The sequence below is a fragment of the Leucopleurus acutus genome (genome assembly GCF_964270905.1).
Source record: "Leucopleurus acutus genome assembly, chromosome: 20".
Lineage (NCBI taxonomy): Eukaryota > Metazoa > Chordata > Mammalia > Artiodactyla > Delphinidae > Leucopleurus > Leucopleurus acutus.
In genome coordinates, this window is record NC_139162.1 from 50,404,658 (window position 1) to 50,425,444 (window position 20,787).

General features: G+C 57.8%; 2 protein-coding genes across 4 annotated transcripts; both read right to left on the reverse strand.

The window, feature by feature from the left end:
• Nucleotides 1-6,553: 6,553 nt before the first annotated feature.
• On the reverse strand, nucleotides 6,554-9,512 carry PTGIR (prostaglandin I2 receptor). Its single transcript, XM_082862629.1, has 2 exons — nucleotides 8,476-9,512; nucleotides 6,554-7,433 (listed from the first exon to the last, which is right to left on the reverse strand). Exons 1-2 carry the CDS (start codon nucleotides 9,241-9,243, stop codon nucleotides 7,047-7,049), a joined length of 1,155 nt encoding a protein of 384 aa, XP_082718755.1. The 5' UTR covers nucleotides 9,244-9,512; the 3' UTR covers nucleotides 6,554-7,046.
• Nucleotides 9,513-16,102: 6,590 nt separating this feature from the next.
• Nucleotides 16,103-18,854, reverse strand: GNG8 (G protein subunit gamma 8). 3 transcript variants are annotated; one of them, XM_082862857.1, is made up of 3 exons: nucleotides 18,834-18,854; nucleotides 16,592-16,677; nucleotides 16,103-16,277 (listed from the first exon to the last, which is right to left on the reverse strand). In XM_082862857.1, the coding sequence occupies exons 2-3, from the start codon at nucleotides 16,673-16,675 to the stop codon at nucleotides 16,149-16,151; spliced, it is 213 nt and encodes a 70-aa protein (XP_082718983.1). In that variant the 5' UTR covers nucleotides 16,676-16,677; nucleotides 18,834-18,854; the 3' UTR covers nucleotides 16,103-16,148. The 3 variants fall into 3 exon arrangements, with proteins under 3 accessions (XP_082718983.1, XP_082718984.1, XP_082718982.1); XM_082862858.1 differs by lacking the exon at nucleotides 18,834-18,854 and adding an exon at nucleotides 18,504-18,619; XM_082862856.1 differs by lacking the exon at nucleotides 18,834-18,854 and adding an exon at nucleotides 17,972-18,057.
• Between the last annotated feature and the right edge of the window lie 1,933 nt (nucleotides 18,855-20,787).

Below are 20,787 nucleotides of genomic sequence, written 5' to 3' on the forward strand. Positions count from 1 at the left end.
ATTCAGTCAATGTGGGCAGTTTGGTCATCCAGATTTTTTTTTGTTTTTTTCCCTGTTCATTTCATCTGCCCTCCACTCCCTCCCCAGCCCCAGGTTGATCAAATGGCTTTTCCTGGGACCTGCCCAGCTTTGAGAATCTCTTCTCATCCCCACCCTCGGGCACCCAACCTCCGGGGGACGGAAGGGGAGGGATGGGGCATAGTGGGAGACCTAGCCGAGAGCTGAGGGTTAGGGCAGGTAAGCGTTAGGCTGTGGATGTTTTCGGAGTGTTTTGGTTTGTTTTTTTTAAACCGGGCAATATTGTGTTCAGTTCAAGCTGTGAAGAAAAATATATATCAATGTTTTCCAATAAAATACAGTGACTACCTGACTCTGCTCTTCTACTCTTGTCTTGGTTAATGGGCCTGCTGCCTGCAAGGGCCTGGAGCCCTTCCCCGGAAGAGCCTGTCCTCCATGCTCGCTCAAGAGACTTGGCCTCAGCACTGCACAGCCACAGTTTAGAGCCCAACCAGACTGCCGGGTGGTTGAGGGCAGGATTCTATCCTGGCAGCGCAGCCCGTCAGCTCTGAGTGCTCGCCATTGGACATCTTGGGACCTGCACGCGTGTGCGAGAGAGACTGAGCCCGCCTTAGTGGGGGCCTGTATCAGTCACACGAATGACTGCAAGATGAGGCCTGAGAAGGCCTGAGGCAGGTCCATTGCGTCACAAGAACATCCCAGTTTGGGGGTTGAGGGCGGCGGGCAGCATCAAGCTGAAAGGTGAGTGGTCACCTGGGTGTGTGGGGGTGGGGGAAGGAAAGGCATCATCCCAGAGAACAAGAAGGCAGGGTCAGGCCCTGGGGGCCTAGGCCGGGGGTGGGGGGGCCGGCGGTCTCGACAGGGTGCTCCGGCCAAGAGGTGACCAGTGTCAAGCGGGAACCCTGAGTGCCAAGTTCGAACACGCGGTGGGGAGAAAAGCGGCGTGATCCTGAGCTCATAGCTTCAGTCAGCTCCTGGAGAGGGCACACGACTAAGATTTGAAAGAAAAAGCTCCAAATAACTGCAAACCATAGAAAGCTCCTCAGCTTCCCTGAGGTAAGTGGGGATGAAAAAGAAAGGAGGGAGGCCCCGCCCCCAACTACCGAACACTGGTCGATAGACATCATCTAACATCTGAGCTGCTCTCACTCAACCAGGGGCTGGGCAGGAGGCGAGCAGAGACAGCTCAGTGTAGTAAAAAGACTTCTGCTCACCTTTACCCGGCCTTGGGAGGACGGAGAAGCCTGGCAGGGTTCAAACTCAGGGTCCTTCCTGTGGCGGAAAGGAGACACATTTTTCCAAAGCCCCAGTTTCTCTGCCCCCTTTTTCTGCCATCTGGTTGTGGCTCGAAATTGGTGCAGTAAAGATGGTAGAGTGTTGTGGGTAAGAGCTCGGGGTCCGGGGCACTTAACTGCATGCATGGCCTTGGGTAGACGGCTCTCTGCCCCTGTTTGGAAAGTGGGGCTGTGATAACACTCACCTCGGGACTTCCCTGGCGGTCCAGTGGTTCAGACTCCATGCTTCCACTGCAGGGGGCGTGGGTTCGATCCCTGGTCAGGGAACTAAGTCCCACATACCACGTGATGTGGCCAAGAAAACCCACTGACCAGGGCCAGCCGAGGATTGGTGAGCCTGCAGGAGCCAGGCCTGGGGTGCAGTGAGTGTCCAGGGGGCATGAGCTGCTCTCCATTGGGTGCTTTCTACTCCACGGGCTGTCTTCTAAGCTCTGCCTCCGTGATCTCATTGAATCCTTCAAGCAGCCATCTGGGCTGGGTGCTGTTAGTCCCCATTTGGCAAACTAGGAAACTGAGGCCCAGAGAAGTGCAGGAACTAGTCCAGGGTGATTAAGCAGAAAGTGAGAGCTGGAATCTGAACCAGATGTGACCTGAGCAGTCAGTCCATGCTTTCAGCTGCCTGGCTTTAGAGTAAATGGTCTTTTTTTTTTTTTAAGATGATTTCAGGTAGGCCAGAGACAGCCAGTGGGAAGGCTAGGCTGAGGCTGGGGTCACAACGGTGGAGTCTGTGATGGGAGCTGCCTTCTTAGCAGCCAGGATACCTGTGGAAAATTCTGGTCTTATAGCTGTGAAGAAGATAGGTTTTGGTGACTCACAGAATTGGGCTCCAACCCAGCGTGACCACTGCAGTGTCTGTATACTCACTAAGCCTCAGGTCCCACCTCTGTCACTTCCTACCTGATAACCTTGAAGCAGTGACTTCACTTCTCTGAGCCTCAGTTTACCAGTCTGCAAAATGGAGAATAGTAATTGTCTCTCAAAGGAGGATCAGAAAATATTGTGCCGCTTTTTAGACATCGTCTCATTTACTTCTCACCCAGGCCAGGTTGAGTCTTAATAAAATTTAGTATGCATCTATGACATGCATCCTCCCCAGTGGGCATATGAGCACAAGATAAGTTATCATCAAGAGCTGACAGGAGGGGGCTTCCCTGGCGGTCCAGTGGTTAAGACTCTGCACCTCCACTGCAGGGGCGTGGGTTCAATCCCTGGTTGGGAAGTTCTGCGCTGCGTAGTGTAGCCAAAAAAAAAAAAAAAAAAGAAGAACTGAAAGGAATGGAGGCGGGGGTCGGGGGGGCAGCTAAAACCTCTAGCACCACACTTCTTGGAAGTGGGTGAGCTGGGACTTGAACCCCAGATTATTCGCATCCCAAATGCCCACGATTTTAACCGCCGCATTGCTTTGCCTGCACTTCTCTACTGCCCCGTCGTTTATTTTCCCCCTTGGGCCCTGTGTTTTGACTTTTACTCCCATATGGCCTGCGTTATTAAAAAGTCATGACTTCCCTTTCCCATTCTTTATTAATCACAGACACAGAGATGGCGCTCTGCGCTGCTAATGCCATGGGCAGGCAGGGAGGGGCAAGCATCAGCTGATGCTTGCTGTGGGTCATTTCCAACTCAGGCTTACAGATCCCGTGGGCCAGCTCAAAACCTGTCCTGAGAAAGTGACTACACAGGGGGACACATCGGGAGGTGCCCAACTGGGGCCCACTGGAGGGAAATCCAGGTTCCCCTCACCTCCCAGAGGGGAGCTCCAATGCAGTGGCTCTGGAACCACCTCTAAGTGTCATTCCCAGTGTGACCAGCAGGTGGGGCAGTGACCACAGAAGGCCCAAGAGCAGCTACTCCCGGGGACTGGCCCGGGTGTATACGTGTGTGCATGCTTAAGTTCCATCTGTGCCCGAAAGTCAGAAATTAATCAAGAAATGAAGTTAAAAGTGCCTAAAGTCTCCTTGAGGGAGACAGACCTGTTCCCAGCGTGTCACTTCTTGACCCCAACGCCAGACCAGAGCGGGCGCCTCCCTTTCACTGTGTGCTCGGTACATTCCACAGCTTGTAAATTTATATTTTTGTGGCTTATTGTAATACATATTTCTGTGATTATTAAATTCTCGCCACCACTGAATTGTGAGCGAGGTAGGGCCAAGGCGGTGTCAGTCACTGCTATTTCCCCAGCAGGCACAGAGCAGCCGTGGGTCCAGAGCAGGCTCACGGGAATGTGTGTTGAATGAATGAAGGAAATGAAGGAAAGGAGGCGTCAGAGGCCAGAGTCAGAACTGTGAGCACAACAGAAACACACTTCTTTACTTGGTTCACTTTCTTCCAATCCTCAGGTCCTGGCTCAGCCATCTCCTCCTCCAAGGAACCCTCCCTGATGTCCCCCAAGACTCCACCCTTCACAACATCCAGCCCTGCCCCCTCTGAACTGTGAGCTCCAGGAGCGCAGGGCCAAGGCTGTCTGTCCCTGCCATGTCCCCAGCGTCATAGGGACAAAGCCTGACATACAGTAAGCCCTCAATCAGAGCCTGCTGAATGAATGAACGGACGTCTGTGCTACAACAGGCTGCAGTGAGGACCATTGTGGAGCCTCAGATGCACTGAGAGTGCCTGAGAGGAGTGATTAAGTCTTCAAGGAGGAGGACTAGCCTAAAGCAGGAACTTGAAGGGCAAGGGAGCTTTTGACGGATGGAGAAGGGGAAACACGTCTCATGGGAAGGGTGAGCTCAGCGAGCTAAGAGGTGGAGGCCCCAAAGGTCATGGGCTCTTTGGGGAAACCTCGGTTGTCTGCTGTGGCCAAGCAGAGAGTGTGGGAGCCCTTGGAGCTCAGCAGGCAGGGGAGGAACCATTCGGACAGGACCTCCAGACAGGACCATGGCAGCCAGCGGAGAGGCTACCCGGGCAGTCAGGGGTCAGGAACCAGAGGAGCTTCCAAATCATCCTGGAGGGGCCGAGGGAGTTGTTGGAAAACCCGCACCCTGGCAGACAGTGTAGACATCCAGGCCAGAGCTGGTGGGGGTCTAAGAAAAACAGTGGGATGCAGAGGAGGGGGAAGATTCCTGAGATGTTAGGCCTGGTGGGTAAAAGCCAGCAGAAAACCAGCTTCAACACTTAATCCTCTCCTCTCCTAATCCACATCCGAAAAATAGGACTGATAATGGCACCCACCTTGGGCGAGGATGCTGTGGGTTCCAAAGCCCAGCCCTGCGCTGCCATTCAGCCAATGCTGAGGCCAGAACTGACCCACCTTCCAGGGGCGGCACAGAGAGAGGAGGGAAGCGTGCCCCCCACCCCCGGGGTCTTGCCTGGACAGGCAGCCCTGCCCCACCTCGACTCCTGCCTGAAACGCAGCCCCTCCATCCCATCCCTTCTGCACGCTCCTCCAGGGGCACCTTTGGGCTGGTTCCCACTGAGGCCGGGCCAGGATTGGTAACAAAGGCCGGACCCCACCTGTTGTTTCTTGAACTGTTTTTTGGTTCGTTTTGGTACAAGTCAAATTTTTACTATTAAATTCAAGCAATAGGACTTCCCTGGTGGCGCAGTGGTTAAGAATCCGCCTGCCAATGCGGGGGACACTGGTTCAATCCCTAGTCTGGGAAGATCCCACATGCTGCAGAGCAACTAAGCCTGTGAGCCACAACTACTGAAGCCCGCGTGCCTAGAGCCCGTGCTCCGCAACAAGAGAAGCCACCGCAACGAGAAGCCCGCGCACCGCAACGGAGAGTAGCCCCCGCTCGCTGCAACTAGAGAAAGCCCACGTGCAGCAACGAAGACCCAACGCAGCCAAAAATAAATACATAAAATATGCTAAAAATAAATGAAAAATAAATTCAAGCGATACAATATTTCTCTGGCAAGACTGCTATAAAAGTTTCTAAACTTCCTCAATTTTTTTTTCAGTATTACATTTTTTTTTATTGTGGTAAAATACCCATAACACAAAATGTACCCTTTTAACCATCTTAAAAAGTACAATTCGGTGACATTTAGTACATTCATGACGTTGTACAACCACCGCCACTATCTAGTTCCAGGACATTTTCATCACCCCAAAAGGAAACCCCATACCCATTAAGCAGTGGTTTGACCTATTTTTAACTCTCGCAGACACCCCTTCAAATGAAACATAATGTCTGGTGGGAAGAAGTCAAACCAATGGAGAAAAGCGTTGTTTTCAAACAGCATTTGCCCAGATGCCAAAGACCACTGCAGTAGCCACAACAATAACAACGGCAGTGACAGTAACCCGTATTGTGGGCTTTACTCCAGGCCCTGTGCTAAACTGCTTTTCGGGGGAATCATTTAATCCTCAGCACCGCCTTGTAAGCTAAGTATTAGATTATGATCACCATACTACGCAAAAGGAAACCAAAGCAAACTCATCAGCCCAACAGTGATCTGAGCTAAGAAGCTAAAAAGATAGACCAGGGACTTCCCTGGTGGTCCAGTGGTTAGGACTCTGGGCTCCCACTGCAGGGGCCACGGGTTCCATGGCCGCCGCTATTGTCTTTATAGGAAGCTCATGCCTCATCTACTCCTCCAGCCCTCCCCAGGGGCAGATTTACTGGTTTAACCCTGAAGCCAAGTGAGAAAAGGGGAACCCAGGGCTGGGGGTGAGTCTGGGGGGACTTTCCCATTCACCTCCTCCCACCAGCAGAAGCACCACTTCCTTTCATGTTCACTCCTGGAAAACCCTTGAATTCTGTACCTGAGGGCAGGGGATGGCAACGAGAAGGGGGGAGGGGTGGATGGCTGGACATCACCCCAGCAATCAGAAGGGGAATTGAAGGCTGGAAATCACCCCAGAGGAATCCAGGGTGGGGCCGAGACTGCTCTGTGTCCCCAGCACTTGGTAGAGTCAGCGCCCACTATGTTGAATGAATGAATGAATGAATGAATGACATTTGGGTGGCAGTTCCCAGGACACAGGCGGTGAAATGAGGCTCTGAGAGGGGGCATAGGGACAGGCACAGGACTTAGGTCTGAGTTCTTGGGCCGTCCCTGGGTTCTATACCTCCCACCGCTTCATTCCCCAGCTTCTCCCCCAGCCCAGGGCCCCACCATCCACATCTTGCAACTCACCAAGCCATGCAGTTTCCAGGCACCTGTCCAGTGGTGTCACCCACAATGCAACAGTCTCCCCTTCTTCACCTCCCCTGCGGGGACCAGGCCTCCCAAGTCTGATGGGGAATCAGAAGTAAAGGGAAGCAGGGAGCTTGTCGGAGAATCCTGGGCTCCCATGAGGCAGAGAGAGGGTGACTCTTGGAGTGGACTGGGAGAGGGCAGGGCTGTCCGCTGGGGGTTTGGGGCGGGCATCCAGGGCACCCTGCATGAATGAGGATCAGAGCCAGAACCCTAACCAGAGCAGACCTGAGTGCACAGAAGCTGTTGGGAACTTTTCTGCCTTCTAGATATTTAGACAGCGAGATGGATAGGCAAAGCGAGGGCCAGACCAGGCCACCCAGGTCACTGGATATTTTGAGAGAACTGTTCTTTTTATGCTCCAGGATAATTGTTTCCTCTCCCTCTCTCCCTCCTCCCACAGCCCATCGTGGCCACCCCGAAGGAGGAGAAATAGCAGCTGATCACCCCCCTGAATCCAGGGGGTCAACATTCTGGCCGGCTGAGCTCCAGGATCCAGCTCTGGGCTTGTCCACCCGCAGCCACCGGTCAAGTCCCTGAATTTCTGGCTGCTGCTCTCGGAAGACAGGGCAGGAGATCACGGGGCAGATGTCAGCAGAGGGAGCAGGCTGTCTCGGACCCCACTTTGGACGGTGTTCCCACGGTGCTGCTGGATGGCTGTAGGACAGGCAAGGGTGCCCCCTGCCCCTCGCCCCAGGCTGACGAATGCACCCAGCTCCCATCCTTCCCCCCGAGAGCAGTGGGGGCCCTTGAGCCCTTCCTCCCCGAGGCCGGCTGGGAGAGGGACGTCTGCAAGTCGCCCGGGCCAGGCCTCAGGCACAAGCAACAGAACCAGAGCTTGAGCCGCTGGAAGACGGCCTTGCGGAAAAGGATGAAGACCCAGGGATCCAGGATTGGGTTGAAGGCATTGAAACGGAAAGCGAGGAGGTCCCCCATCTCACTGCTGTCCGGGGCGATGGCCTGGGTGAAGCCGTGGATCTGAGGGCAGAGTGAGGGTGTCAAGCAGCACCCACGAGTCCTCTGCCCCCACCCACACCCCACCCTCGATCCCCTCCCCCCACTTGCTCACTGGCAGAAACGAGGGAGGGGTGGCCTGTCCAAAGGGGAAGGAAATAAGATAAGATGAAAACTAACAAACAAGTGCATCTGGGGAGCAGAGGGAGAGAAAGCCCCAGGAGACAGCCAGCAAAGCCCTAGAGGGAGAGAGATGGGGCGGTAGGGCTGGGTCCCGGGGCTGTGTCTATGTGTGTCCAGTTTCTGAGTCCTCTGTAACCCCCCAAAGGTTTGACGACCCTCAGATCTAGCCCAGCCTTTGCGTTTTACAGAAAGAGAAACCGAGGCCCAGAGTATAGACAGGATGACTGGGTGCCACGGGACCAGGGTTGGCCCCGCTGCAATTTGGGAGGGGCAGGGCAGGAGTTCCTGCAGGAAAGGGGCGAGGCCAGGAGATGCCAAGGGCAGACCCATGGGTGGGGCTGGGGAAGTGGGGAGCACGGTGGCAGGGAGATCAGACTCTGGCATCAGAGGAGCCCAGGGTGCAGACCTGCCTCTGTGTGATCATGGGCAAAAGACATCATCACCTGTCCTCTGTAAAAATGGTGACAGGGCAGAGACTTCGTCACATTTCTTGCTAAATGCTTGTGGAATAGATGCATAAGATCATTTTGGAGATTATCGGAGAAAGGATTTCTAAACCACTGAGCACAGGGTGGACAGAGAGCAATGAATGGCGGATCTTATTATCATTGTAGGGGTAGGAGAAGGTTGGTGGGGGGTGGAATTGGTAGGGTTGGGGGGCTAGAGATGTGGAAGGGGGAGACAAGGGTCAGAAGCGGTCAAATGGGGCAGAAGCAAATAGGGAGACTTCTCCAGCAAGTTGGGAGTTGTTTGACCCTGGACAAAGCCTCTCATCTCTTCGGGTCTCAGTTTCCCCATGTGTGAAATGGGTACAAACGATGGAGGACGGCGCTGGGCTCTGCCTTCCTCCCCACCGCCCACCCCGGTCTGCCGAGGGACTCACCGTGAGAGGCAGGGAGCACACGGCCATGATGCCCGTCATGAGGGCCAGCAGAATCAGGTGGTCAACCTCGTCTTCGCCCGCCCGGGGGCTGGGGACCAGCGAGCCGTGGTGGCGCCTCTGCTGGCGGTACATGCGGCAGAGGCTGAGGGTGACCGAGCCGTTGCAGAGGAAGATGGTGGCCACCAGCAGGGCCACGAGGCTGGCGTAGGCCAGCGAGAATGCGCAGCCGCCCAGCTCGGCCGAGCGCATACGGATGAAGCACCAGCTGCCCGGGCAGTACTGCTGGTGTTGGCCCAGGCCCAGCAGGGGCAGCGAGCAGAAGACGGCGCAGAAGCCGTAGATGGCGGGCAGCGCCAGGCGGGCGCGGCGCGGCCCGTCCAGCCGGGCGTAGAGGTAGGGGTGGCTGAGGGCCAGGCAGCGCTCCACGGCCATGGCGAAGAGGATGAGCGTGGAGGCCAGGCCGAAGAAGGTCATGGCGAAGGCGAAGGCATCGCACAGCGCCGGGCGGCCCCGGGCCAGGCCCAGCAGCGAGCTGTTGCGGGCGTAGGCCGCGAACACCACTGGACTCAGGAAGCACGTGCCCAGCAGGTCGGTGACCGCCAGCCCGGTGACCAGCACCGCGAAGGCCGAGGGGCGTGACCGTCGCCGCGCCCCCAAGATGCCCAGCGCCAGCCCGTTGCCCACCACGCCCGCCACGAACATCAGGGCGCTGGTGGCCGGGCCCACCGAGTCCCGCACGTACGTGAGGTTCTGGCACGAATCCGCCATCCCCGGCCTCTGGCGGCCGCCCGGGCCGGAGGGGTCCCCGGGGTGGGAGGTGGCGACGGAGGGGAGCCGCGCCGGGTCTGGCCCTGCGACGCCCACCACCGCGCTCCCCTCCCCGTGGTCCTCGCTGCAGTTGGAGGTCGGGGGGAGGGAGGGTCCCAGTCAACCCACCGCAATTCTTGTGCGACTATTTCTCTCCCCTCTGTCTTCCCCAGGCTCTGGTACTCTCTCTCTCTCTCTTTCCCCTATTTCTTTCCTTCCCTACATCTGTCTCTCTGTCTAGTCTTTTCCTCTTCAAGCCCCTAGTTCTTTCCTTCTCTGTCTCTGTCTCTTGCTGTGTCTCTGTCTCTGTCTCCTCCCTGGTCCACCCCCTCTGCCTCCCTCCCTCCCTCCCTCTCTCCTGACAGCCGTCTATTCCCTTCTCCGCGTTTCTGCTTTCCCAGCCCCTCCTCACTGCCTGCGGTCTCTCTCAGCTCCTCCTCTGTCCCCTCGCTCCTTCTCCGGGGTCGTGCTCGCTGGGTCCCTCTCCGAGTGTCAGCTTCTCCCTCCTCCCCTCCCTCCTCCCTCCCTTTCTACTCATCTTGCCTGCTCACCCCGGCTTTTTCATTTCCTCTCTCTGCCCCACGTTCCCCCGCCTCTGCTTTCCCCAGAGGGCCCTGGCCTCCGTCCGCCTTCCCTGGCACGCTCCCTCCATGCCCTCTCCCCAAGACATCCATCTCCCGCCTCCCCCTCCCCCTCCCTGTGTCCCCTCACGGCCCCCATCACCGAGCCACCTGCCACCTCGCACACTCAGGACTCTGCCAGCGTTCTTCCCTTCCCAGCGCCGGCCGGGTGGGGATCACCCGAGTCATCATCACCCTGGAGTTGGGAGCTTGCCAGCAGGGACCCGGGCGGGACCTGAGGGGCACAGCCGACCAGTCTGCAAGGCTGTCTGGGGTGGCTTCTGGCATCTATTCTGGGCTCAGGCCCCACGGGGTTAGAACATTGCCCAAGGATTGAGAAATGACCAGGAAATTCCTGCCTGATGTAGTGTTTTCCAGGCACAACTGAGCTTGCTTTTCCCTGGACACAGTTCACTCCTTCCATGAGCCCTGGGGGGCGGGGGGGGGGCGGCGGGGGGGAGGAGAGACTTGGCATCTGCTGGTACGGGACCGGCCCCCACCCCATCCCGCCAGGATTTCCACTGCTCAGCATCAAAGGGGAGCACCCTCCTGCCCTCTTGCCTCTCACGCTAGCACTCCCAGGCCTCAGGCCAAGCTCTGGTGACCTTGACTTCAAAGAATAATATTTTAGCCACAGACAGCCGTCCAGGGCTCCAGCACTGCTGTTCCTTAATTTCTCCCACTCCTCTACAAACACATCACCAGCGCAGAGCCGCCACCCTCCAGCCAGTGTGAGCAGCCTGTGTGTCCCAGACGCCAGCACAGCGGTCAGCAGTCCCTGTTGCCACTGAGCCTGTGGCTTTCCATGCAGCCTCCCAACCCATAAGGGCCAGATGGGGCCTCAGAGACCTTCTCAGACACCTCTTATTTTTCAGGGAGTCAGTCTAAGTGCAGAGATGACAAATTCAAGATCTCACTCCATTTGACTGGAGTTTCTGCCCCAGTTCGACCACCTCCTTGCTATGGGATAGTCCCAGGCCAGGATGAGAAGCCAGTGGACCTCAGTTTCTTAATCTGTACAATGGGCTTCATGGGCCTGGTGGCCAACCATGGCCAGTGGCCCATCCCAGACCCCCCTTTGTAACAAGGAGAGAGCCTGTGTACATACCATATCCCATCCAAGGCCAGGAAGGATGATCCTGACCCCAAGGACTGGACGTTGGGCAGCTACAGACTTCCCCTCTCCGTCGCCATGCCACCCCTGCTTCCGTGACCACAATCCCCTCCTCCCTCCCCCTCCTCCATCTCCCTATCACCCATGCCCAGCTGGTACCCCCAGCTTCCGCCAGGATGGATGCCCCAGCTCCAGCCACACCAGGGGCTCCGAGAAGGACCCTTCAGCCCCACTCTGAGGGTGCCTGTGTGTGTGTGTCTCAGGCATCCTGGCCACGTGGTACCGCCCTCACTCTCTGCGATCCCAGGCGGAGCAGAGGGAACTCAGGAAGTTCTATCATATTAATGATGATGCCTGGCAGGCTCGCGTCCTGTCTCTGCATCAGGGATGTTGCAGGAGTGCCAGGGGAGGTGGGGGTGGAGCTCTGGTTCCTGGAACTTCCCTCCTACTGGCTTCCTGCCCCCACCAGGCACTGCTGAACGTTCAGGAAGTCCACGCTCCTCCCATGCCCATCGGGGCCTCAGACAGGCGCCTCCCCCAGGCCTCAGTTTCCCCACCTTTGCCGCTGGGGGCCGGGAGCCCTGGTGACCCTGGCATCAGTTCTGTGCTCCAGAGCAGGCAGGAGAGGTGGCAACTGTAACTCACTCCTAAGGAGAGGACTAAGGGTCCCTGGGGTCCATGCCAGTGTTGGACACGCTCACGCCACGACAAGGGCACAAAGCGTTCCCCTTCCACCCGGGTGCCCTGGGGTGAGAGGTCACCCCAGCTGGGCTGGGCTGGGGGTGGGGTGACTTCTGGGGCGGGAAGAGCTGTGGGAAGGAACTGCTCTGGATGGGTGAGTCAGCGCCCTCCTCCTGCCACAAGTCAGGCCTCCCCAGAGGGACCCTGGGGCAGCGCCACAGAAGAGAGAGGACAGCCCAGAGACAACTAGAAATGGACACACAGCACTGGGAGCGGGGGAAGAACGGGTACCTGGGAGGGGGTGTGCTAGGGACTGTGGATGTGTGAACTTCATGTGTGGGTTTGTGCGACCTAAGCGAGCATCGTATCAGCATAGTGAGTGTGGTATGTGTGTGTGTGTGTGTGTGTGTGTGTGTGTGTGTGTGAGTGGAGGGCATTCTTTCCTCTAAGGTCTCTTTGTGCATCTGTGTCTACTGGTGCGTCCACGCGTGTCTGTTTATTGGGGCCCACCTGTTTCTTTATGGCTGTGTTGGCCCACGTGGGTCTCTAAGCCTCGATGTTCGTCATCACATGGCTGCCATGCCCTTGGGATGTTGTTGGAAGGTTAGAGACGGAGTTCACCCTGCCTGCCTCTAGGAAGTCCTCAAACAGCTACCGTTGGTGTTGTTATTCAGCGAACCCTAACCCACTCACCGTGGGTCAAGGGCTGGGGGCGCAGAGGGCCTCAGAGGGCACCATCTGATGGGGGCGCGGTCCCAAGTGGCGTGCGACAAGTGATGGGAGAGGAAGGTCATAGCTGGAGCCTGGGCAGGCCCTCAGCTGAGTCATTCCATCTGGGTGGGTGTGCTCAAGGGGGCAGGCACCAACCAGGCCAGGAAATGGGACCGGGATGGGCTCTTCCACACCTGCCGGCCAGGGCCTGTTGCTGCTTGCCCAGGCCTGCCTGACCTAAGATGCCAGCCCACCCTGCACCCGACCCTCTCCTGGCTCCCTGGTTTCCGTCCTTCTGGTCCTGCCCTGGGAGGAAGCTGGCCTCACCGCGTACCCCACACACACGCCACCAGCTGCTCACGCCTGCCAGGCCCGCCTGCCACCTGTGCCCGCCCACTGCTGTGAGAAGCCGCTGTGTGTCCATCCTGACCCATCCTTCCTTAGCAGGTCCCAGCCGCCCCAGCTAGAGGCCAATTTTCTCTGCCCACCGCCCTTTTCTCCACCACCAGTGGGTCCTTGCTTACCTACTGGCCGCTGTTTCCCTCTCCGGCTCCTGGTGTCCCTGCTCTGTCACTCCTTTCCCACCTTTGCCTGGGCCGTGCACCTCACCTGAGGTCTCCTCACTTCTGTCCTTCAAGGCCCCCTTTGAATCCCTCCAGCACCTCCTGAAGTCATCCATCGACTTCTCCCACTCCATCCTCAAACCCCGACCGACCAGGTGACATCACTTCTCCATGCCGCTCTTCCATGTCTGTAAAATGGGGGTAAACAGAGTCTTTTGGGGGCTACCGTGAGAATTACGGGAGATGGGGCTTGTGAAACCGGACTCCCAATAAGTGATGGCCGTGATTCTGGATCCTTCTGGCTCTGGGCTGTCCCACCCCTTACCCCCGGCCCCTCAGTGCCAAGCACATGGGTGGGGTGTGGAAGGAGGACAGCTGGGTGGGGCAGCCCCCAGCCCTGGGGTTTGGGGTGAAATGGGAGGGAACTGCTGGGCGCAAGCACTACCCCAGGCCTTCACCTCTCTGCCTCTTGGCCTGGCTCTGCCTCCAGCCTGGGCCTGACCCCAGAGCTGACTTCAGAGCTGGGGGTGGCAGGAAAGAGCAGCGGGTAACCAGAAGCGGGTGCCACGGAGTCCTACCCGCTAATGACGTTATCTGGTTTGCAGGCTGGTCACCCAGGACCTGCTCTGGCTTCTCCCTTCTGGCTTCTCCTCCCTCCCAGCCTCAGTCTGGGTGCAGGCTCACCCAGCCCCCCTCCTTCTCCAGGCAGACATTTCCTCCCACTCCCGGCCCCCCATCAGGTCAGCCAGCCCCACTTGCTTCTCCCCAGCTTCCATTCCCCCAGACCAGTTCCAAGGTCCCAGGGCTCAAAGGATCTAAATCCCAACAGTCCAGGCTCAAGAAATCCTTACACTCCTGAAGTGCCGAGCTCTGGAATCCTAGCCCGACAAGGGCGCTGGACCCCAGCATCCTGGCCCCGCACTGGTCAAAGACTCCAGAATCCCAGCCCTCCAAGTTCCTGGGATTCTAGATTCCTTTGCATTTCGGGTTCTAAGATGCAAGGATGCTGGGTCTGTGAAATTCCAGAATCCTTCTGGCAACTTCCCTCCCAGCATCCCTCCTCCCCCCACTCCCCACCCTGAGCTCATCCTTGGCTCTCTCTGTCCCCCATCTCCCCCGGGGCTCCCACAGACATGATGCAACCAGACCGGAGCCGGCTGAGAGGTAGGAGACAGGAGGGAGATATAATTACAGCTTCTCTTGCCTCAATTCAACAGGAAGCTCAGAGTTGGGACCCAGGGGACCCTAATCCAATGTGAATAATGGAGCACTTGCCAGACACAGGCACAGTCCCTCTCTGGGCAGCGGAGGCCCAGTGAGCCACCTTCATCCAGATCCAGGGTGCAGTCTCAAGATGAGTGAGGAGAGGGGAGAGGTTGCAAACTCAGTGGCCCTTGGACCAACCAGGTAAAATAATTAACCAAACCCACAGGTCACCCAGTCTGCATTTCTTTTTTTAAAATTTATTTATTTATTGTTGGCTGCGTTGGGTCTTTGTTGTTGCACTTGGGCTTTCTCTAGTTGAGGCGAGCGGGGGCTACTCTTCGTTGCAGAGCACAGGCTCTAGGCGCGGGGGTTTCAGTGGCACGCGGGCTCTAGTAAGCACAGGCTCAGTAGTTGTGGCGCACGGGCTTAGTTGCTGCTCCGCGGCACGTGGGATCTTCCTGGACCAGGGCTGGAATGCATGTCCCCTGCATCGGCAGGTGGATTCTTAACCACTGTACCACCAGGGAAGTCCAGTCTGCATTTCTTTATTTTCAACAGAGACATGGGTTCAAGATATTTTACATTTCTCTTCATTCCTCTGTAAGAAGCCCTCGGCACGGGCTCTGTGATAAATAGTAACTGACTCTCAGCCTCCTTAACTGGGAGACAATGGGGTATGGTGGGGACTTTGGCAAACTAGAAGGCCCAGGGCCCATCTCATAGCCTCTGGTCACCCTGCAGGGTTGTGCAGGTCTGAGGTCACCAGCCCTTCCAAATGGAAGAAGCCAGAAATATGGACTTTTATGTGAAGTACTCCTATCTAACTGCAGGCTATATAGGTCCTGCAGACCACCAATGTGTGAAGTGGTAAACACAGGACAGGAACCAGGGCTGTCACAGTCACCTGTGTCCCCAGAACAAAGGAAATCGGGAGGAATGCATACACTAATTTGTCTCCCGTAGCCACACATCTCTCTTCTCTGGGTCCCCAAGTTTTTGTGTTTGTTTTTTCGGGGGTTGTTTTGGCCACACCCCGTGGCATGCAGGATCTTAGTTCCCCCCGACGAGGGATCGAACCCGTGACCCCTGCAGTGGAAGCACAGAGTCCTAACCACAGGACCGCTAGGGAAGTTCCCTGGGTCCCCAAGTTTTATTATCACCATGTCCCAGCTCAGATGTTCCCTCCTCCAGGAAGCCCTCCCTGACCTTCAAGCTGAGTCAGGCATTCCCTCTGAATTCCCCCATCCCAGCCTTGCCCACTCTGAATCATCACTATCTGGGGACAGGTCTGTCTCTCCCACTGGATTCTGAGCCCCAGAAGCCCAGGGCCAGGACTGTCTCAGTCATGACCGTGTCCCCAGTTTCAACCAGCACAGGGCCAGGAGTGTTTGGAATAATGAATAAATGAACAGAGAAAAGTTCAGTGTTTAAGGAGAGGGGGGCCTGTGTCAGGGACTAACCAGATGTGGAAAAAGGGGGTGGAATCATTCAGGGGATGAGAAAGGTGGACACTGGGGATTCTAAGAACCTCCAACTCAGGAGGGAGGAGAGAAGAGAGGCCAGCTGAGAGGTTCAGGTAGCGCTGGAGTCCAGTCTTCACCCCATTATCTCCTAGCCACCTTTGGCTCAGTTTCCTCATCTGTAAAATGGGTGTCATACAAGTAGCCAGCTGCTTTCTGAGGCTGCTGGGTCGATTAAATAAATTCAGAATCGCGGAACACTCTGTGGAGGCCAGAGCCAGGAGCGCTCATTTCCTCCCCTAACCCCTCCGCATCCACAAACCCCGCATAACCTCACGCCCCGCCAGACACTCCACACACACTCAGAAGGGGTGAGACGGGACACCGGCTCCCCTACGGTGGCCCCAAGCTCTGCGCGTGCCTCAGTTTCCCCGAAAGCACAGGCACCACCACAGTCACCACGTTTATTGGATTCATACTTTGACAGGGGAGGGTAAGCTGTCGGAAGGGCTCAGAGCAGGACGCAGAAGAGGCGCTTGTCGCGGAAGGGGTTCTCTGCGGCGGGTACCGGCGTCACCAACGGGTCGTCTTTGGCGTGAGTCTCGCAGAAGGCCAGGAGTTCGGCCGCCGCCTGTGACACCTGCGGGCGCCCGGGTGGAGATGTTCACGCCCCGCCCCGCCCTTTGCCTGGGCCCCTCCTCGGGTCAGGCCCGCCCCTTATCAGACCCCGCCCCCTTGTCCGGACCGCTCCCATTACCCGGGCCCGCCCTTGGGCCCCGCCTTAGCTCTGGCCACGTCCCTTATTGGGCTCCGCCCCCTTGCCTAGGCCCCCTCCCCGGGTTCTGTCCGGTTCCGAAGGGGATCTCTACACGGCTCCCGGCCCCACTCCCAACACTGACCGGTCCAAACCCCAGCCCCGGAGCCCCCGCCTTCCTCCCCACCCCGACCCAGCACCTTCATACGGTCGATGTTCACCTCCAGCTTCAGCTGTTCCACCGTCTTCCGGGCCTCCGCTATCTTGGCCATGTTGTTGGACATGGCTGCGGCGGGGACAGGGTTAAAAGCCGGCGGGAGTCGGGGCGGAGGGGCAGGCTAGAGCAAAGCTGGGTCCCCAGATAGGGATGGCGGTGGTGATGGGACCCAGTAACAGGGGCGTGCGTGGAAGGGCGCACGAAAGGGGTGCCCAGAGGAAGGTGGAGGAAGGGACAGGAAAACAGAAGAAAAGGGGAGAGATGAAGATCTGCGCAGATGGGGGACCAAGAAGCCGGCCGAAAGAGGGACAGATGAACAGAGAGGAGAGGGGCAAGTGGAGGGATGGAGGGGTGCACGGATGGGGTACCTAGAGTCAGGTGGAGGGAGGAACAGAGAGAGGAGAAGGAAGCCGGGAGGGAAGCACAGGTGGGAGGCTGAGAGGCAGGTGGAGGGAGGGACAGAAGGACAGGGCCACAGGTGTTGGATCAAGATCCAGGGATCCAGGTGTCTTCACCTCCCGGGGATACAGCATGAGCCAGGAGGGGTCCCTCCCCAGGCCAATTAGCGGTGGCTCCAGGGAGAAGGGGGAATTAAGATCACGGTGGGAGGGGCCCAGAGGGGGCCTCATTAGGGCCTTCGCAGCAGCTGCCCCCTCCGCCCCCCTGGGGGAGCCCCCCTCACCCCAGCTCTGGCCACCTCAAAGGCTTCTCTTGCTCATTAGCAGCCGGAGAGAGGGCTGGAGAGGGGGGGCAACCCAGCCATGACTGCGAGAGGGGCAGAAAGGATGGAAAGAGGGACAAACAGAGGGGCAGAGGAAGAGACAAAATGACAGAGGCAGAGTCTGAGGCACAGGGGGGAATAAAGAGACTGAGGAGGGATAGAAAGATGGAGAGATGGGGAGGGACGGAGTGATGGAGGGAGCAGCGAAAGAGGGAGACAAATAGAGGGGTAAAGAAAGGGACAGAGTGATACAGGGGGAGGGAAGCACAGAGGGGACGAGGGGACCGAGGGAGGATAGAGAAGGGGAGATGGAAGGGTTGGGGAGGGATGGAGTGATGGAGTGGGAGAGGAGAGAGAGGGACAAATGGAGCGGTAGAGGGAGGGACAGCGAGGAGAGGGAGAGAGAGGCACAGAGGAGATAAAGGGACAGAGGAGAGAAGGGGCAGGGGGACAGAGAGAAGGAAGTGGAAGGGCAGGAGGAGAGATGGAGTGACGAAAGGGGACAGAGAGGGGCACATGGAGGGACAGAGGGAGAGACGGGCCGCTGGAGATGCAGAAGTGTAAAGTCATTCATTCACTCACGCATCCATTCATTCCCAGGCAGAGGAACTAGCTGGCGGGGCCGAGACCGGAGCCTCCTACCTGTTGCTGCTCAGGGCCGGGATGGCGGGCGGGTGGCAGAGGCTGGGAAGCAGCGTCTGGGTCCCCCCTCAGCCCCGCCCCGCCCCCTCTCCTGGGGCACAGTCTCTGAGGACCCGCCTCCTCCTGCCACTGCCACCACCATCCCCTTCGCCCTCGCTGCCTCGCCTCCGTCTCTCTGGGTCCTCTTGTTATGTCTGTCCGTCCCCCTCTTTGTCTTTGTGTTTCTGTGCCTCTCTCTCTCCCTCTATCTCTCTTGCAGTCTCCCCTCTCAATCTCTGTCTCTCTCTCTCTCTCTCTCTCTCTCTCTCTCTCACACACACACACACACACACACACACACTCACAGGTAAAGACAGTCTCTCAAGATGTGCCTCATGCTCTGCTGCATTTATTCCACAGTCACACAAATCTCTCCTGTGGGTCCCACACAGCCTCTCACGCCATTACATATGCTCTGCCACCCTGTCACATCCCCCACCTCAGTGTCACCCCATCCCAGATGACACCTCTCAGCAAGCAGACTCACACTCACTGTCCCTGGCAGAGAAATGAACAATATCATGCTGTGTCACACGGTGCTGCACACGGTCTCCTGAACCAGCTGTGCTCAACACACAACCTCCCAGAGCGCCACAGTCACACAGCCTCTCAAAATGTCACACGGTCCCTCACAGTCTCTCCGAGTCTGGCCCATCCTCACTGGTGACATCTTACACAACTCGAGAGTGTCAAGCATACACACACAGCTCCGCACAGGATCGCACACAATCTCTCAAGATGTCATGCCGAGCCTTACACAGTGTGTCACACACAGCTGTCGCCCTCACACCGCAATCTCCTGGTGTCACACACGTACACTTACACACACGAGGTTTCTCTCGTACACCCATCTGAGTGCCCAGGACGGTTGAACACGCTCTAATGCACTGTCATGACACTGGGCCAGTCTCAGGGTCCCACATGATCCGTGTTACACACAGTCCCACCCAGCTTCTCCTACGTCATCGGTGTGGCTGAAACATCCTGTCTCACACTCACATGGTCACTCTCACACCCAGCTCCCCCGCCCCCGGGGCCTCTCACACTGCTTCTCACATCATTACCTGGTGGATCACACTTATTCATTCTCGCCCTCTCTCACACACCATCTGCCCGTGTGACACACACAACTCTCCTGTCCTCACCATGTTGCACAGTGTCACACACGATCTCTCGCTCACATATGGTTTCTCGATGTCACAAACATCCCCCAAATAGTGTCTCAGGGACACCCAACCTCACGGTGTCACACGCAGTCACCTATAGGTCATCTCGGTCACCTCACATACACTGTCACACACAACGTCTCGGTGTAACACGATTTCACACAGTCACACTCTGTTTCTGGTTGTCACAGAAAATCTCACAAGGTCACACAGCCACACACAACCTCTGGCGCCACGCGCGATCTCAAGTAGTACACACTCACACAGTGAGTCTCTTGGCGTCACACACTACCTCCCGGTGTCACCCACGGGCGGCCACAGTGTTCTGCACCAGGCACACCCATGCGGGCGCGCGCACTCTGCCTGCTGTCCTCTCCTTACAGCCCCCTGCGGGCCACACGGGGGCGCCCGCGGCCCGCCGAGCTGCCCACCCTGCCGGCGCCAAAGCCGTAGGAGGCTGTGGAAACCCTGAGGGCAAGGCGCCCCCGCTGTCCGGCTAGGCATGCAGACGTGGGAAAGAGACACAGAAAGGTGGAGGGAGCTAGAGGGAGATCATTGAAGATGGACTGGGACACAGAAATTCAGAGAGGGAGAGAGAGACGCAGGGAGAGACAGAGGCAGAGAGAGATAGGGACACAGAGACGGAAATTTGGAGAGATAGAGACCTAGGGACTAAGACAGAGACAGGCAGAGGGTTGCAGAGAGAGACAGACATAGAGACGTACAGGGTACAGGAGACACACACAGAAAAGTACAGAGACAGAAATAGTGACCGAGAAACACAGACACCCAGAGACACAAAACAGAGCGGGGTAGAGAGACAGAAAACTCAGACCGCGCCCTCCGCAGGGGACCTGAAGGCGGAGGCGCGTCCGAGGGACCTGACCTCGGGGCCTGACCTCCGGGCAGCCAAGCGGGCGTGGTGGTTCGGGGCGGGGTTTATAAGGGGAGTGTTCGGAGGGCGGGTCGGTAGGGGCGTGGCCTGGGTGCGGCGTGTCGCCCAAGTGGGCTGCGGGAGGGGCTGAGGCAGAGCCCGGGGAAGAGGTGGAGGTGGGGGAGAGCCTCGTCTCTACTGCACTCACCCCATCCCAATTCGGTTTTTACCGCTTGAACAGGGAAACGAGACCTGCCGGGAGCGGATACGGGCCGGGGTCCCTGGTAGTGATTTGATAGGGGGCTATCGGACTCTAGCTCCCCTCCCTCCTACCCCGCGGGAGCAACGGGGCCAGATGGGGGAGGGGAACCAGGCTCACATCTGGAAAGCATCAGGCGGGCCGGACGTGCCAGGGCCCCGGGCCCGGCTGCGGAAGAGCGGAGGGGAGTTAGGGCGCCCCCGTCCCCCTCCCTTAGCGGGGTCGGCCGGCGCCGGGGAGGGGCCTGGGCGTACGCCGAACCTCGGCGCCTTCCGCAGCTGGTTTCCATCAGCAGTTCTGGCCCGGGCAGCCCCCGAGGAGGAAACGCAGCTTAGAGCGGGGAAAGACAGGGTGACAACCCAGTCTCCCCTCCCTCCCTCCGACAGCAGCCAGAGGCTGGGGGCGGGGGAGACGGACGGGGGGACACTAACTGAACGGAGCGTAACCTCCACTTCTCTTCCCAGTTGCGAACCTTTCC